This window comes from Oryctolagus cuniculus, chromosome 9 (genome assembly GCF_051225735.1).
Source record: "Oryctolagus cuniculus isolate XC-2025 breed Fujian yellow rabbit chromosome 9, ASM5122573v1, whole genome shotgun sequence".
Classification (NCBI taxonomy): Eukaryota; Metazoa; Chordata; class Mammalia; order Lagomorpha; family Leporidae; genus Oryctolagus; species Oryctolagus cuniculus.
Window position 1 is genome coordinate 128,778,830 of NC_142875.1, and position 17,406 is coordinate 128,796,235.

General features: G+C 46.7%; 1 protein-coding gene across 9 annotated transcripts in view; it reads left to right on the plus strand.

The window, feature by feature from the left end:
- The window catches only part of BICD1 (BICD cargo adaptor 1), a 215,956-nt gene extending 204,105 nt beyond the window's left edge, over positions 1-11,851 (plus strand). For 5 of the 9 annotated variants that reach the window (XM_089303972.1, XM_089303971.1, XM_089303973.1 and 2 more), the window contains one exon: positions 6,098-11,851. In XM_089303972.1, the coding sequence (XP_089160098.1) occupies positions 6,098-6,185 (88 nt within the window). In that variant the 3' untranslated portion in view covers positions 6,186-11,851. The remainder of the gene's footprint in view (positions 1-6,097) is intronic. The other 4 variants (XR_016213039.1, XM_089303977.1, XR_016213040.1 and 1 more) reach the window with 3 other exon arrangements.
- The last annotated feature ends 5,555 nt before the right edge of the window (positions 11,852-17,406 follow it).

The window sequence follows — 17,406 nt, forward strand, 5'->3', positions numbered from 1 at the left end:
CCGCAGGGTTTGGGCTCGATCTCGACTCTGCTTCCAATGCCAGTTTCCTGATGATGTGTACCCTTAGAGGGAGCAGGTGCTGACTCAAATGCTTGGGTCTGTCATCCACGTGGAAGACTTGGATTGAGTTCTGGGCTCCTTGCTGTGGCCTGGCCCAATCCCAATTATTATGGGCATTTGGAAAGTGAACCAGCAGATAGAAGATCTGTCTCTGTCTCTGTCTCTTCCCCTCTCCCCCTCTCCCCTTCTCCCTCCCTTCTTTCAAATAAAATGAAAATAAATAAAAAATATGAGAAAGAAAAGCAAGTGAATTGATGGTGACTGTTGCTAGTGTCTCCCTGTGTGCACACCGCATGGCCCAGAATGGCTGTCACTGCTCCTTGCTGAGGCACAGGCAGCATCCTGAAGAGGGGCCGTGTCAGAGCCGCTGAGAGTGGGCCTGGCTTCCTTCCTGCCAGTGCCTTCACTGCCCTTTGGCCCCTTCCTGGCAGAGAAGTTCTTCCCTAGACAACATGTGGACTCTTAGATGGCCCAGACGAGGGCACGGCTCTTTGCACACGTGCATCGCTGCCGGCCCCCATTAGGAAGGCACAGCTATACGTCTGTGTGACAATGCAGAAACCTGGGTCTGGGGACGTGAAGCAGCCAGTTCAGGGCCTCACACGAGGCCACACTGGGGCCAGGGACTGTGACAGCACAGCCACATAGCAGAGCAGAGCGTCCCACAGGGTCCCAGCCACTCTGCTGCAGACGTGGGCATCCTAAATGTCTCAGGCCAACAGCTACTCAAATAAATAGTTCTTCATTTTTTAAAAAAGATTTATTTATTTACTAGAAAGGCAGAGTTACAGAGAAATATCGATCTTCTATCTGCTGGTTCACTCCTCAGGTGGCTGCAGCAGCCTATGCCAGGAACAGGAGCTCCAGCTAGTGTCCTACACGTGTGTAATGTGCTGTGCTTGCTTCAGCAGCACATATACATGTATGTAACATGCTTTCCCAGGCACATTACAGCTGGGGCTGCGCCAGGCAAAAGCCAGGAGCCTGGAGCTTCTTGTGGGTCTCCCATGTAGTCGCAGGAGCTCAGGCACTGGGGCCATCTTCCACTGCTGTCCCAGGGACTTCAGCAGTGAGCTGGATCGGAAGTAGAGCAGCTGGGACTTGCACTGATGCTTATATTGGATGCCAGGAGCACAAGCAGTAGCTTAACCCACTTTGCCAATTTTCATGTACTTGAAAGGCAAAGCAGCAAAGAAGATTAGAGGGAGCTCTTCCATCTCCTGGTTCACTTCCCAGATACCTGCAGTAGCTGGGGCTGAGCCAGGCCACAGCCAGGAGCTGGAAGTGCCATCCAGGTCTCCCTCGTGGGTGGCAGGGGCCCAAGCATTGAGCCATCATCTGCTGCCTCCCAGGGTGCACTAGCAGAGAGCTGGATTGGAAGTGAAGGAGCCAGGACTGAAACCCAGGCACTCCAGTATGGGATATGAACACCCCAGGTTGTGGCCTCATCCACTGTGCCACATTGCCCACCCGTAATAATATGCTTCTTTCAGATTGTCAGTACATAGTGTGCACAATATGATTGCATTTTATACAAGTTAAAATAGTAATACTATGCTATAAAACAGAAATCTGGCTTTGAGAAATCTGGAATAGTGAAACCAAATTTAAATCATCACTAATGACATAAAGCCAAGGTGTTGGGTCTGGCAAGCCACCACCTGCGTCTTGGCTCCGGGGACACCTGCCAGACGGTCAAGCTGGAACCTTTGTCCTCCTTTATCAAGAACAGCCTTGAGGGGTGGGTGTTGTAGCGTCAGGGTAAGCTGCCACTTGAGTTCTTGCATCCCATATCACAGTGCCTGGTTCAAGGCTGGGCTGCTCCACTTCCCATCCAGCTTCCTGCTAATGCCCCTGGGAGGCAGCAGATAATGACCCAAGTACTTGGGTCCCTGCCACCCATGTCACAAACAGATGGAGCTCCTGGCCTCTGCCTTTGCCTGGTTCAATCCCAGCTGTGAAAGGCATTTTGAGAGTGAACCACTGAACAGAAAATATCCACCCACCCACCCCCCTTCTTTCTGTTGCTCCGCCTTTCAAACAAACAAACAAACAAACAAAAACTCCTCTTCCACCCCTATGAGGTAGAAAAAGAAACAGAGAGAATCCGAGTACTGAACTACATGAGGTCAGCAGAGTGCACCCTGCACAAAGTGCCCACTCCACCACGCTGGCCGTAACTGAAGTCCTGCAGATTCATAGACTGGGGGAGTTTGTGGTGAAGCTCCCCTGGCTTCCCAGCCACCCAGCCGCAAGAGACTCAGGGGTACCTTCTTTTCTTTTCTTTGAAATATTATTGATTTGCCTTTTTTATAAAAATATTTATTTTATTTGAAAAGCAGAGCTACAGAGAGAGGGAGAGAAGAAAGAGACCTGCCACCCATTGATTCACTCCACAAATAGCCCCAACAGCCAAGGCTGGGCCACGCCAAAGCCAGGAGCCAGGAGCTTCTTCTGGGTCTCCCACCTGGGAGCAGGGACCCAAGCACTTGGGCTGTCGTCTACTGCTTTCCCAGGCCATAGCAGAGAGCTGGATCAGAAGTGGAGCAGCTGGGACTTGAACTGGTGACCACATGGGATGCCAGCATTGTAGACAGCAGCTTAACCAACTACACCTCGGTGCCACCCCTTATTTATTTACTTTTTTTAAATTCTTTTTTAAAAAATATTTATTTTATTTATTTGAAAAAGAGTTCTAGAGAGAGGTAGAAACAGAGAAAGAGAGATCTTCCATCTGCTGGTTCACTCCCCAAAATGGCCACAGTGGCCAGGGCTGGGGCAGACTGAAACCAGGAGCCCAGGGCTTCTTCTAGGTCTCCCATGTGGGTGCAGGGGCCCAAGAACTTGGGTCATCCTCTGCTGCTTTTTCAGGCACGTTGGCAGGGAGCTGGATTAGAAGAGGACTCAAACCGGCGCCCATATGGGAGGCCAGTGCTGCAGGTCAGGGCTTTAACCTTAGTGTCTGTGACTTTTTAAATGACAAAACCTTGCAGCATTTTCATGTTAATCCTTTATTTTTTAAAAAAATAGATTTTTGGGCCGGCGCCGCGGCTCACTAGGCTAATCCTCCGCCTAGCGGCGCCGGCACACCGGGTTCTAGTCCCGGTCGGGGCGCCGGATTCTGTCCCGGTTGCCCCTCTTCCAGGCCAGCCCTCTGCTGTGGCCCGGGAGTGCAGTGGAGGATGGCCCAGGTGCTTGGGCCCTGCACCCCATGGGAGACCAGGAAAAGCACCTGGCTCCTGGCTCCTGCCATCGGATCAGCGCGGTGCGCCGGCCGCAGCGCGCCGGCCACGGCGGCCATTGGAGGGTGAACCAACGGCAAAAGGAAGACCTTTCTCTCTGTCTCTCTCTCTCACTGTCCACTCTGCCTGTCAAAAAAAAAAAAAATAGATTTTTATTTATTTGAAAGGCAGGGGAAGGGGCCAGAGCTGTGGTGCAGCAGGTTAACGCCCTGGCCTCAAGTGCGCATCCCATGTGGGCGCCGATTTGAGACCCGGCTGCTCCTCTTCCCATCCAGCTCTCTGCTATGGGAAAGCAGTAGAAGATGAGCCAAGCCCTGGGACCCCAGCACCCACGTGGGAGACTTGGGTGGAGTTCCAGGCTCCTGGCTTCAGCCTGACTTAGCCCTGACAGTTGCGGCCATTTGGGGAGTGAACCAGCGCATGGGAGATTCAGATTCTCATTTTCTCTCTCCCTCCCACCCCCGCCTTTCAAATAAATAAATATTTTTAAAAAATGTTTTTCAATAAAAAAAAAATCTTCATGGGGGATTTCCTCACCTCTAGTCGCATTTAAAATAATCTGAATCCAGATGTGTAGTGTTGTCTGAATCCAGATGTGTAGTGTTGTCCTAGGGAACTCAATGATTTTCTCCCTCATCATCAGCATTAGTTATGAAGACCCTCCGGAGCCTGAGTGTGATACATGTAAGCTGGAGGCTCTCGGGGTGGACCTTTGGCCTGGTGGCTAAGACATCTGCATCCCGAATGGAGCACCTATGTTCCGTTCTTAGCTCTGGCTCTGGATTCCAGCTTCCTGTTAATGTGCACCTGGGGAGGGAGCAGGGGACGGCGCACATACATGGTCCACGCCACTCACAGGGCAGTCCCTGATGAGGCTCCCAGCATCCTGCCTCAGCCTGGCCTCAGCCTGGCAGGTGTGGGCATTTGAGAAGTGAATCAGTGGATGGGCACTCTCTTGCTTTGTCTGTTCCTCTCTCTATCTCTTTGCCTCTCAAATAAGTAAAATTTAAAATGGAGGCTTGCGGCTGGCATTTTTGCCTAGTGGGTTAAGCCTCCTCTTGTAACACTGGCATCTTCTTTGGGTGCAAGTTTGTGTGCCAGCTGCTCCACTTCCGAGCCAGCTCCCTGCTAATGTGCCTGGCAAAGCAGAATAAGGTGACCCAAGTGCTTGGGCTCCTGTACCCACATGGATGACCTGGGTGAAATTCTAGGCTTTAGCCTGGCCCAGCCCTAGCTATTGCAGCCATTTGGAGAGTGAACCAGTGGTTGGAAGATCTCCCTCTCTTTGTTTCTCCTTCTCTCTCAATAACTCTGTTTATTTACTAAATAAATAAATCTGGGCTGGGTCAGGCGAAAGCCATGAGCCAGGAGCTTCATCCATATCTCTCACATAGATGCACAGGCCCGAGCACTTGGGCCATCTTCCGCTGCTTTCCCAAGCCATTATCAGGGAGCTGGATTAGAAGCGGAGCAGCTGGGACTTGAACCAGCGCCCATGTGGGATGCCAGCACTGCAGGTGGCAGCTTAATACACTGCACCACCTATCCCCCTTCAGTCACTTTTACACCACCAAGCGGAAATAAGCAGGGAGGGGCCAGCACAGTGGCTGTTGTGGCCATTTGGGGAGTGAACCAGTGGATGGAAGCCCCCTCTCTCTGTAACTCTGCATCTGAAATAAACAAATAAAATCTTAGAAGAAAAAGCCCAGCAGGGAGCACCTGCCTTCCACAGGAAGTTGAGTGTTCTGCAGAATCTGGACGAGGCAGAGAACTGGAGTCCTCCCATCTCTGGGGCACTGGCAGCATCTGCGGGAGCCCATTAGAAATGTAGCATCTCGGCCGGCCGGCACCACGGCTCACTAGGCTAATCCTCTGCCTGCGGCGCCGGCACACCGGGTTCTAGTCCCGGTCGGGGCGCCGGATTCTGTCCCGGTTGCCCCTCTTCCAGGCCAGCTCTCTGCTGTGGCCCGGGAGTGCAGTGGAGGATGGCCCAAGTGCTTGGGCCCTGCACCCCATGGGAGACCAGGAGAAGTACCTGGCTCCTGCCATCGGATCAGCGCGGTGCGCCAGCCGCGGTGGCCATGGAGGGTGAACCAACGGCAAAGGAAGACCGACCTCTCTGTCTCTCTCTCTCACTGTCCACTCTGCCTGTCAAAAATAAAAAGGAATGTAGTGTCTCAGTCCTACACTTACTGCATCAGACGTCTTTGTCAGGAAGAGCAGCTTCCGGGGGAGCATTCGTAGGGCTCTTCCCTAACACATTTCATGTTTCTTCTTAGAGCTTTTTATTTATTGTTGTTATTTATTGTTGTTATTTATTGTTGTTATTTATTGTTGTTACTGATTTGTTTGGTAGGCAGAAAGACAGAATGCTCCCATCGGCCAGTTTATACCCCAGCTGCCTACAAGTCCCCAGGCTGGGCAAGGCCGAAGCTCAGAACTGGAGTTCAATCCAGGTTTCCCACATGCGTGGCAGGCACCCTAGGACTTGAACCGTCACCACCGCCTCCAGGATCTGCATTAGCAGGAAGCTGGAGTCAGATCCGGTGTCCTGGCTCTGTGTCCCCGCAGGTGGGGGACACGGGCAAGCTAATTGCTACACCTCGTGCACCAGTTTTGTTTCCAGTGTCTGGTTTTGCAGTGCCGCAGGTGTCCCGGCATGCTTTAGACGGGGACCGTGCTTTCGGCAGAATTTCCAGTCGTGTCGCTGAACTTGGCGCGACTGTAACTGTCTGAACCTTGCAGGCGTGTCTGGCCGCTGGCTCCTCACTCACGGCTTTGTTTCTCCTTTCCAGTCCTGATGCAGCCGTCCCCGAGGAGCAGCCGCCGGGCAGCTCCCAGTGCGCCCCCCTCCACTGTCTGTCCAAGCCTCCTTACCCCTAGTCTGCATCTCCCGTGGACGAGCACCTGGGGTGAAAGCCTGGTGGCCACACGCGGGACACTGCCCACGGTCCAGCGGATAGCTGCTTCTCACTTGTTGGACGTGTGATTGGATGGACGCCCATCGCGTGGAAGACGGAGAAGGTTGAGCCGAAGCAGAGACCCTGGAGTGACAAGATCTCGTGGTTTCCCTAGGTCACACGTACACTTCTGCCATCGAATGAATACAGTTCAGTTACAAGACAAAATGCAAGTAGGACGCAGGAAACACCTATGTCAGACTGCTGACTTGGCCTCCATAGCATGAGAGAGACCCGCGACCACGTTGTATGCCTGTACTGGGACGTCATCTTTCCTCACTCCAGATTCGGCTGTAGAAGTTGATTCCAGTAGCTTTCATCTTGCATATTTATTTTGTACTTTCTCTGCTCTATGTTTTATGTCTATAAAAATAACTTCGGCGAGAGGTGAATTTAATTCATTCATTTTCAAGGAAGCATCATCTACTCAGTTATGTCTGAGTTTTGAGTTAGCTTGAACCTGGAATTGGCTGGGTGGGGGTCCGTGTTCTTGCACAAGATGAGAAGGGAGGTGCATCCGAATGGTAACAGTACCTGTGTTTTGCTGCTACGCTGATGTCGTTTGTGCACTTATTTCCTAATCAGTAGCTCATTAACTGCTGGTTTTTTTTTTATTTTAAACTAGAGTTCTTCACTGAACATTATTAAGTAAATCTAAGAGAGAGACTAAGTTATGATTCATTGACTTATTCGAGTTTTCAATTTGATTTTTAATGCAATTGAGTAGATGTATTGGTGCTGCCCCTGTGTGTGTGTGTGTGTGTGTGTGCGTGTGTGTGTGTCTGAATGTCAAAGAAGGCTAAAGAACTTGAAGGGAAAACATGGTGTAGTTAGTGACCTGAATTTTTTTTACTCCTCCCATACTCCCAAATTTAGGGTTCTACCATGAATCTTTCCTGCTAAAAATTATCAAGTATAGATGCAAACATACACAGATAGGTAGATACAAGTTAGCCGTTGACTGATTAGTTTACCCAGAAAGTGTTCAGATCTTGATTCAAATGGTATGTTTTGTTATATTTTTTTCATAGTGAATCTTCCTTGCCAAAAAGAAGAGATAATAAACCTTAGCTCACTGTCTACCTTTGACAAACACTCAGGTGCCTACAGCCCTCCTGTTGTATTGAAATAATAGCTGTTCCTGATGCGTTCACAGATTCTGCTGGGTGCGTGTGTGACTCGGTTTAAGGCAGTGGCTTTTCATAATGAAGTTTATTTTGCTCATAACCGACAGACAAGGAAGGCGGCTTGTTGCGCTGAAAGGCCTAACACTTTCGGGCTCCTTAACTCTCAAGGGCTTCCCACAGTGGCTGCTCGTGCTGAGTGCTTGCTTTCCGGTTGCCTTAACATATTTAGAACCATAAAGGTTTTACCACTTTCCACGTAACTTCTCTTGGAAACGCAAAACCATCCTGACTGTTCACACAGGGGAGTTAACACTGTAGACCCAACAGTAGGGCGTGGGCTTACCGGGGTAGGTGGCCCCAGGAGGCCAAGGGTAAGTTGGAAAGCACTGGACAGGCGACTCGGATCAGCCACAGGTCCGCTAAGTGCTGGTCACTGTTACCAAAGCAACCAAGAAGTGCTGCAGTTACAGGAGTGCAGCTGGGAGGAAGCAGTTGAGAACTTCACGCAAACAGGGATTCAGGCGAACGAGCAGAAACAGAAACAAAACCAGTCTCCGTCCCGTGCTGCTCCCCGCAGCCCGGCTGCCTGCTCTGTGCTGCCTGCACTGCCCTGCTGCCGCCGGCCCCGTACCCGCCCGCGAGACGGTGCGGCCCGAGCCCGAGCCCCGCTCGGGAAAGCTTGCCCCTGTCTGCGCTGTTTCTTTTTCTTTTTTCCTTTTTCAAGCACCATGTGTTTAGACCTGAGAAGGGACGTAGCTGCTAGGTTGACTTTTAATAAAAACTCGTGGTGCCTGAGGGAGAACATGCCTTTTTGAGAAGTACCTCAGAACATCCTGTCAGTGTTGTTCCGTGGGCCTGCAGGGCTGTCGGCCCGTCCTCAGTAGGCTGTCGTGCTCCTGTTCCCTTACTGTGGATCGGCGGCCCCACAAAAAGCCAGGTCGTTACAGAACCTTTCATTTCTTCCAGTGCAAAACTTACCATTAAGTCTAGTATGGTCTGGTGTTATCTCAGATCTTCACGGAATGGGAAATGCTTTAGTTTTCTGAAAATCTTAAGTTTAGCAAAACTTCGCCAAGAAGATCCAGAAACGTGGCAATACAGTTCTCATTTTCAGCACAAAAGTGGGTGACAGTGCCTACGCAGGAAGACAAGATACCATGCATTTCCATTGTGGCGTCAGTTAGTAGCTAAAACAGAGTGGGAGCTGTGTTTGTTTATAAACCTTTCAAGTGAATAGATCTGTGTGGTAGTGACCAAAATCAGTACCTGCAAAGGTAACATCAGGATTCAAAAGGAAACTGTAAAACAGAAGAACTAGTGGAAATCAGAAGCAGTGAACCTCAGACTAATTGGAGACATCCCCCGGGAAGAAATGCAGACTGTAGAACCAAGACTGAATTACCGGCTAACCGGGCAGACACAATGAACGCAGGTTAAAAGTAACTCGTGGTTAGCTAAGGAATCAGGTAGTTTTTTAAAGTAAGCACAATTATAATACTGAAAAGAATAGCTCCTATGCAGAACGCTTTTCTTAAATGGAACTAGAAGGGACCAGTCACCTGCTGTGGCCTGGAGCGTGACGGACCTTGGTTTAACCGCAGTGAACTCCGGATTCTCCAGACCCCTTTGAGGATCCAGTTCTAGACTGCAGTGAAAGGGATTTGGGGAACTGAGAACACCAAGTCATTCAATGATTGGGAAAGGACCTGTTGAGAAATTACACTCTGCTTAGCCTAACAAGAAAAGGTACAGCAGTGAGCTTCAAGAAAAGAGAATTGAATAAGTGATGCGTACGAGCCAAAGGTATCACCTCTGAGAACAGAGTAAGAAAGGCTTCGTGTGTAGGATTTACATTAACTCTAGGAAAAAGATATGTAGGAATGGAAAGTTAATCATTGAAGTCCATAACCAAAAGGAAGGTTTTAAGTTGAGTATTTGGTATTTAGTAAGCAGTAAGTGCTAAGATATCTTAAAATAGTACAATTCTGGGAGTCCATGATCTTGTGATCCTTTTATTTTAAAATTTAAGATACATTGAAGTTTTACTGGCTAGTCATAAAAGAGTTTATCCTTTGACAGTAGGATAGCAATCTTAATTTTTGCAAGATACATGGTTCAAAAAAAGTTGATTTTTTGCAGCTATATTTCATAATATTTTCAGAGTTGTCCAGAATGTAGTGATTTTGCTATTAAAAAAAAAAAAAACTCAATTGTCAAAGTCTAGAAACCCAAATTTCTTGGGACTAGTCCAGAAATAGAAGGTATGCAACCCCTTAGGTGGAGGAAATGCTTCTCAAATTTTATCTTTTCTCAAAAGGATCTTCACTCTACAACACTGGCTTTCTCCGTGCTGTGGAGAATACCCTATAAAAGATAAATTCTGTATCACACAAGTACGACACATTGGTCCAGTAAACTAAGGATGTGGAAATTTCTTAATCTGCTGTTTAAAATCCTGTACTGTTTTCAGGCAGAAATTACAAAACTTGAAAAAGGAGAAATGAAATGCAAATGTAACATATAATTGTCATGCCAAAAGATAGAATCTGCCTCAGAAAGACCCCCAGGGGAAACCTGTGGTTTTCCACTGAGGAACAGCTGGCTCCACCCAGGGATGCCACACAAGCTTTGATCTTGTAGATGTCCAGTAGGACTAGGCTGGAAAGAAACTCTTAGGTAAAGGTCATAATTTTAAAAGGTTGACTCTCCAGTTCTCTGTTTATAAGCCAGAGTGATTTAAAGTGAAGCTTGTATTTGGAGATTGCGAAGAGTTTCAAGAACGTGTGTTTGAGCAAGGCAAACGTAACTTCTGATCAGTGCTGATCGGAACAGTTTTTTAGTTTGACATCAATTTCTATGGACACACAAGACCAATCTAGCTCCCGAGCGACCTTTTCCACCATCTGCAGTAATGCTCCCAGATGAGTCGTGTCAGCAGTTGAGTTCATCTTTATTCCAGTGGCAATTTTAACTGCCATAGTCCCTGAGGAGTTGTATCTGTAGCCTGATTCTACTGTGTTGACACCAGAAAGATTTCCACGGGACCTCTCTTTTTTCTTTACTACTCCAAATGTAATTGAACTAATGTTTTAGCTTCAGCTAGGTTCTCCAGTTGAGGATTTTACAGAAACATATTCTGTTTAAGAGGAGCACTTAGACTGCTTTAGTGCAAGGGCTGGAGAGCATAGAGGTATGCGGTAAAGTGTTTGCGTGAGTTATTTCACATCATGGAAGCTTTCCTGTATTCAGAAAACACGCTACAGAACTCATTTCTCTTGTGATCTCTCCGTTAGGGATGTCAGGAGATGCTTCCCTCTGTCTGCTCTCGTTTCTGTACTGAAATGCATGGTTCCAGGCCTCAGTGTATATTCATCCCTTTCCTCTGGGGTTAGTGGAAATTTGCCCTGTTTTAACTGAAGCCTGGCTACACTGCTGAGCCAGGTTATGTCTCTGAAAGGAGTTTAGTTACTGTAGACCGTTAACTGAGAGCACATTTTCATTTGAACTTCTTTGAGAATGATTCTCTGATCATTAGGGTTCTCCGATGAAAACATGGAGAAGCTAATCTGATGCTTCTTAGTGGGAACATGTTTTTCTTTTTAAACAGTCGTTTTCAAACACAGATCATGGAGCTGTCAAGTAAAGGGAAGTGTCATCATTTTGTAGGAAAATTGTCTTTCACTGATCACGGAGATACAGAATGAATCATGGGCTTCGTGGATGTGATTGTGCTACATATCTTCAAGGAGAGATAACCATTTTAACATTATTGCCACAGATTTAAAACTCAGTGGGTTGACTGTTAGTCAACTAAACATTTCTTTGAAAATGTTTTATGGCACTTTGGTATTCAAGTCAGTGTTTTTATTTGTGTGATCATGCATATGTGATGAACCAAACATGATTCTGGTATTGTATTTCTTTCTCATATTAACATTTGTATCATGTGTGGCCAACCCTGATTTGTATACTGTATGATCGTTGTACTGATTCAGCTAATCTGACCTTTAATTGCAGGTTTATTCTTACGCCCTTTGGGATTATGTAATGTGAAGAGTTTCCACCTAATAATAATAATACCACATGAAAACATGACTAAAAGACTGACCCAAGATGCTTTTTTGTTGCTAATTCTTTCTAAATATCCTAACTTCAAAGAAAATGTTCTCAAAGACATACATTTATTCAAAGAATTCCTATGATTTAATATTGCTTGTCTTCTTCATTTTCTTTTTTTATTATAGACAATCCTAAGTGTCTCATGGCAGAAGCCATTTGCTCTATGTGCTTGTATTGTGTACCTGATCATACTCTCTATGGTTGGAAAAGGCACTCCGGTGCTAATAAAACAATGAGGAGCCAATATATCAATCCCTATATCTTGATTTATGTCACCCAATGGAATATGATGTCATGCTTAACTTTTTCCAGTAAATAAACCGGTTATCTTTTGTTCATTTCATCACTGATACCTTATTACCAGTTTGAGCAAGTTCTGTGTATGTCATTTTCATGTATACTTAGAAAAAAGCAGAAAATGAATTTCTCCATGAACTGAACATTTTTTTTATTCAAAGTGAGACCTTATTTGAACTGAACACCAAGTGCTCTGCTCCAACAGCATTTCTAGGGCCCCTAAAAGAGCATGCGCTATCCCTCACCCTCTGTCCTATTCATACCCCTTCCGAAAGGAGGACCCTCTGACCTGGATTCCTCCAGGGGACTTGCCAGCACCCCGAAAATCCTGCTCTGAGAAAGCCAACAGTAATGCAAGAAGAACACAGTGTGTGCTCTACTCTGGGGGACAAGTCGTTGCTGTCTTTCCTATAAAGGAAGAGCCAGGTCTCAGGCCTTTGAGGGCGGTTAATTTACCTGCTCCTATAGATACGTCCTGTAGTAAATCCTGCTGCTCCGGGGAGCTGTTGGCTTTGAGTTGATTTTGTCTTAGGTGGGGGAGGGGAGGAACCAGACAGAAGATGGAGTCACTGGGGTTGTAATGAGAAGAAACCGATACTGAACTCATCATTATAACTAATCAAATTTACCTATCATGGGTACCCAACAATCCCCATAAAGTTGCCTGCTTATCTGTTATGCAAATACAACACCAGAACCAATGATATATAGGCTTTCCTAAAAATCTCTCCTTTTTGTTCTTCCAAAAGCTAGTGTTTTTATTTTATTCTTTAAAAATATTTATTTACTTAAAAGGCAGATCATCAGAGGTGGGAGACAGACAAGTCTTCCATCTGCTGCTTCACTCCCCAAAGGAGGCAACGGCCAGGCTTGCTGCAAATAGAAACCAAGAGCTTCTATCCAGGTATCCCTCATGGGCGGCAGGGACCTGAATAATTGCACCATCATCTGCCGCTTCCCAGGATATGCAGTAGCAGGAAATTGGATCAGAAGCAGAGCAGCTGGCACTCTGACCTGTGCAGGCATCCTAGGCGGTGGATTAACGCACCACGCCACATTGCCTGCCCCACCTGGGTTTAATCCTGAGTCCAGCTTTCTGCTGATGCACCCTGGGGAGGCAGCAGGTGATGTTCAAGTACCTGTGTCCCTGCCACCCACCTGAGAGACCTGGATTGGGTTTTGGCTCCTGGCTTTGGCATGGCCCAGCCTGGACTGCTGCAGGCATTTGGGAAGTAAAGCAGAATATGAAAATGGTCTCTCCATGTGTGTGTCTGTCTGTCTCTGCCTCAGATAAAACAATGAAGGAAAAAACAATTCAAGAGAGTGACCGCAGCGCATCAATAGCCACACCTGAGGTCCTTCCAAGCACAGGGACATGTGTGGCTGCTGGGTCCCTGTGTCTCAGAACCCAGTTTGTCCCAGAAGATGCTCAAATACCTAGTGAGGATCGTGCCACTGACAGTAGCTACCCAGACACTAGGTTGTATTTTCACAGAATGGATTTCACCATTTTTGTGCTTAGAAGAAAATGATATGTTCAAGCTTTGGGGAGGAAAATTATTGGCAGTGTATCAGAGTTATGATGTTGAATCTTGGATTCCTACCATAATCCAGTGCAGCCATAACATTTCAACTCAGAAGGTAGGAACTCTGACTTATGTGCCATGTTGTGCCGAGGTTATAAAAATCTTTCAAAAATAACTCTTCAACATAGCAGCAGTAGCCTTTTTAATTAGTGCATATGAAAGTAAAACTGATTTAAGAACACTACAGACACCTTCGTCCTTCGACTTCCTTTGAAGTCCTCAATTATTAATAATATCAATCAAATGTCACAGGAAGATTTGCCTCCCTTAAAAGAGCTATTAGCCAAAGATTAATAAGTGATTCAGACCAACTTTTCTTACAAATACATCAAAGGGAAGAGCAATTACTTACTGAGACCCACTGACCTTGAACATACGGGCTTTCATGTATAGTGAACTTCTGTATATGTAAGGAAGGAAAAAGATGAGGATGCTCTGTTCTTTTGCCTTAGATACAGCCCCAGTGTAGACCGGTAGAAAGGGTTCTCTGTAACCCAGCAAAAGGTGTGGAGAGAGGGCCGGTGGGAGCCAGGTCCCGGGGTAGGTGGATGCCTTTGTGTGCTGTTTTTCTTTGTCAACCATGGAAATAGATCAGCTACTCAAAAATGAAAGAGAAACAAAAACATGGCTCTGAAAAATCTCCCAGTGAAGCCAAAAATAGCAGCTCAAATTCCAGAGGAATATTTGTTCCAAAGTAGGCTCTGTCGGTTGGACTATTTTTTAAAGCAGAGAGTTTTGTTCCTGTTCTAGCCCTGGCACTGAGGAACTCTGACTTTGGTCTCATGTTAAAAATGAGGATAAAGAAGCCTACCGGGCAAGGTTGTTACGAAGGTTAAGTGAAATACATAACGGCATTCAAAGACTGTTTCGCCTTTGGTAGTTGCTATTATTTTTTAGTACCTCAGTGTCCAGACTGTTGGAGTCCTGTACAATGACATGGATGACATTCATCCATTCACATATACCTGCATTCGTTCAGCAATTATTTATTTTGTGCTCTAGGAGCTTAAGATACATTGAGGGGGGAAAAACCAAGAAGGTTCGTGGTTTTTGAAGTTTGTATCAAGTGTGTAAGCATAGAAGGAGCAGCCATACAAAAAACCAGATATAACAGGGATATAAACATCGAAGTATGTTAGATGATCAAACTGTTATGGAATAAGAAAGTTCAATGGAAAAAAGATGGTGTTGGATTTGCATAGGGGGGCGGTGCTCAGGTAAATTGGGGTGCTCGGGTTGGGCCCCGTTAGGAAAATGACACGAGAAAAGCTCTTTTCCCATCATGGTTGGCGTGGGTTTTAAAAATACTGAGCTACACATATTCCGTTTTCTCAAAATTCTAAGAAATCTTGAAATATCATCAAACAACAATTACCACTGAGAGAGAGAGAAAGGCAGCGGACTTCTGTCTGCTGGTTTATTCTCCAAATGCTTTCAACAGCTGGACAGGAGCCTGGAGCTCCATCTGAGTCTCTGCTGTGGGTGGCAGGGACCCAACAGCTGGGCCCATCATCTACTGCCTCCTGGATGCATCAGCAAGAACCTGGGATCAACAGCAGCACTGGACTTGAACCAAGACACCACGGTAAGGGATGGAGGCATCCCTGGTGATGCCTTAGCCACCGCACCAAATGCGCCCGCCCTGTTCCTTAATTCCAGCTCTCTCATCCCTGAAATACTCTTCCGTCAAAATTTTCTATCAAATTAAGGGCATCTTGTAAAATATTTTTCCAGAAGCTTCCTCATACAAAGGTAAGAAAGAGACCATCACGTTGCTAACTGCGTTAGCTGTTTGTCGGGTGTTACCGTTTTTGTTAGATTTGTGTAGAACCAGCCGTAAACTTTGGCTCTTTCAGTAGAATTAATAGCAGCATACATTTAAAATCAACTTTATTCACATGAATAGTTGTCCTTATTCTGGATGAGTTAATTAGAAAATAAAGGCCACGTTACTAAGTATTTAAGTTACGGGAAAGAATTTCATCACATTCTGTGCAGAGGTAAGTACAGTACCTACTTAATAAATGTCAGACAAAGATGAAAGACAAGTCAAATGATGAAAATCTTACCTGTCTGAAGTCCAGTTAGTTCCTGTGAAAAATTACTTTTGCCTAGCAGGTACAAAAATAAAGCTGACTTGAATTCAAATATAGTTACAAGTTTGTGATTTATTAAATTTATTTATTTGAAAGAGTTATGGGGTGGCAGGGTGGGGGGAGGACCTTCCCTCTACTGGTTCACTCCCCAAATGGCTGCAACCATTTGGTCTGTGCCAGGCCAAAGCCAGGAGCCAGGAGCTTCTTCCAGGTCTCTCATGTGGGTGCAGGGGCCCAAGCACTTGGGCCATTCTCTGCTGCTTTATCCGGGCCATTAGCAGGGAGCTGGATCGGAAGTGGAGCAGCCGGGACGTGAACCAGTACCCATATGGCTACAGCGCTGGCTCCAGTTTTGTGATTTTAACTACACACATGAAATCAGGAAAAGGATATGTGTGGAAATATGCTTTACCTGGAATGAGGTTATCTGGATTGGATGATGGCAGCCTACCAGCATGTGTGATATCATGGGATGTGCACGTCTGTGACTGGAATGATTGTGATGGCAAAAACAAATTTTCCGAGATGCTCCTCAGAATATATTTTACTGGACGGTGAATATTCCGAAGTCCACAGTTGAATACAGGGTGCACATAACTCTTGCCTTTCTGTGCTTCTAGAAAGATGCGGTCTGCACATTTCACACACATATCCTAGCTCAGACGCTTCATCAGAACTCTGAAAGTGAGGGGTGGGCATTGTGGCACAGCAGGTTACATCAGAGTCCCAGCTACTCTGCTTCAGATCCAGCTCCCTGCTAATACACCCGAGGAACAGTGGGTGATGACTTACTGCCATCCACGTGGCCGACCTGCATGGAGATTCTGGCTCTTGGCTTCAGCCTGGCCCAGCCAGAGCTGTAGTGCATATTTGAGGAGTGAACCAGCAAATGGAAGATCTCTGTCTATATGTCGCACAGACTCTTTGTCTTTCAAATACATACAAACATACATCTTTAAATAAAAAACTCTGAAAGTGAGACCAGATCAAGGGAGTGGAATTAACCTCGTGTTTCTTCTGTGGTGAAAACGACATGAGCTCCGGCGAGTGCGTGGTGTGAGTGTCAGTTCTGTGGCCCCTCAGTAACAATGCTGCCTGTGATGACACTGAGCCTTCTCGTACCACAGTCTCCTTCCTGCCCCCAGCTCACAAGGCGGCCACATCTGCATATCTCAGTGGAATCGCAAACATTCCTTCGTGATCAACCAGTTGAGGAAAATTACACCGAGTGCCCAACACAGGAATGTGGAACAAATGGGTGCTGAAGTGACAGCATTCTCTGGGCACTTGCAACCCTTAACTGACCAGTACTTGGGCTTCCAAAGTGGCCATGACATAGGACACTCAACAGAGCAGAGCACAGTTAAAGTCTTGTCCACATCTGATACCTGTTGGAAACAGGAGCTGATGGCTGAGTCTATTTTCAGGTGGAAAAAGTGCCTAAGGTGCTGAACGAATCACTCAAGAGCTGGTTGTGTTTTAAATATAGATCAGCAGGGCCGGGGTGATAACTGATGATCATACCAGTGAGGTGGTGGCGGCTGTGTCAGCTTTGTAGTTTCCAGATCCTGGTAACAGCAGAGCCTGGCTCATGACACTTATCCCTGCCATAGCCACTCTTTGTTCCTGGACAGGAGCTGCATCACAAAGTTTGGGAGACACCTGCTCTGTTTCTCAAACAGTGACTGGGGTAGGCCTTCAATGCAGCCATTAAGATGCTGCATCCCATATGGGAGTCCCCATATCAGGTCTGAATCCTGAGTGCAACTTTCTGTTAATGCAAACCCTGGGCGACAGCAGGTGGTGGCGACTCACGTAGTTAGGGCCCTGCGGTCCACATGGGAGACCTGGCTTCAGTTCGGACTTCTGGGCATTTTGGTGGGGACCCAGAGTGTGGGGTTCCTCTCTGGCATACATGC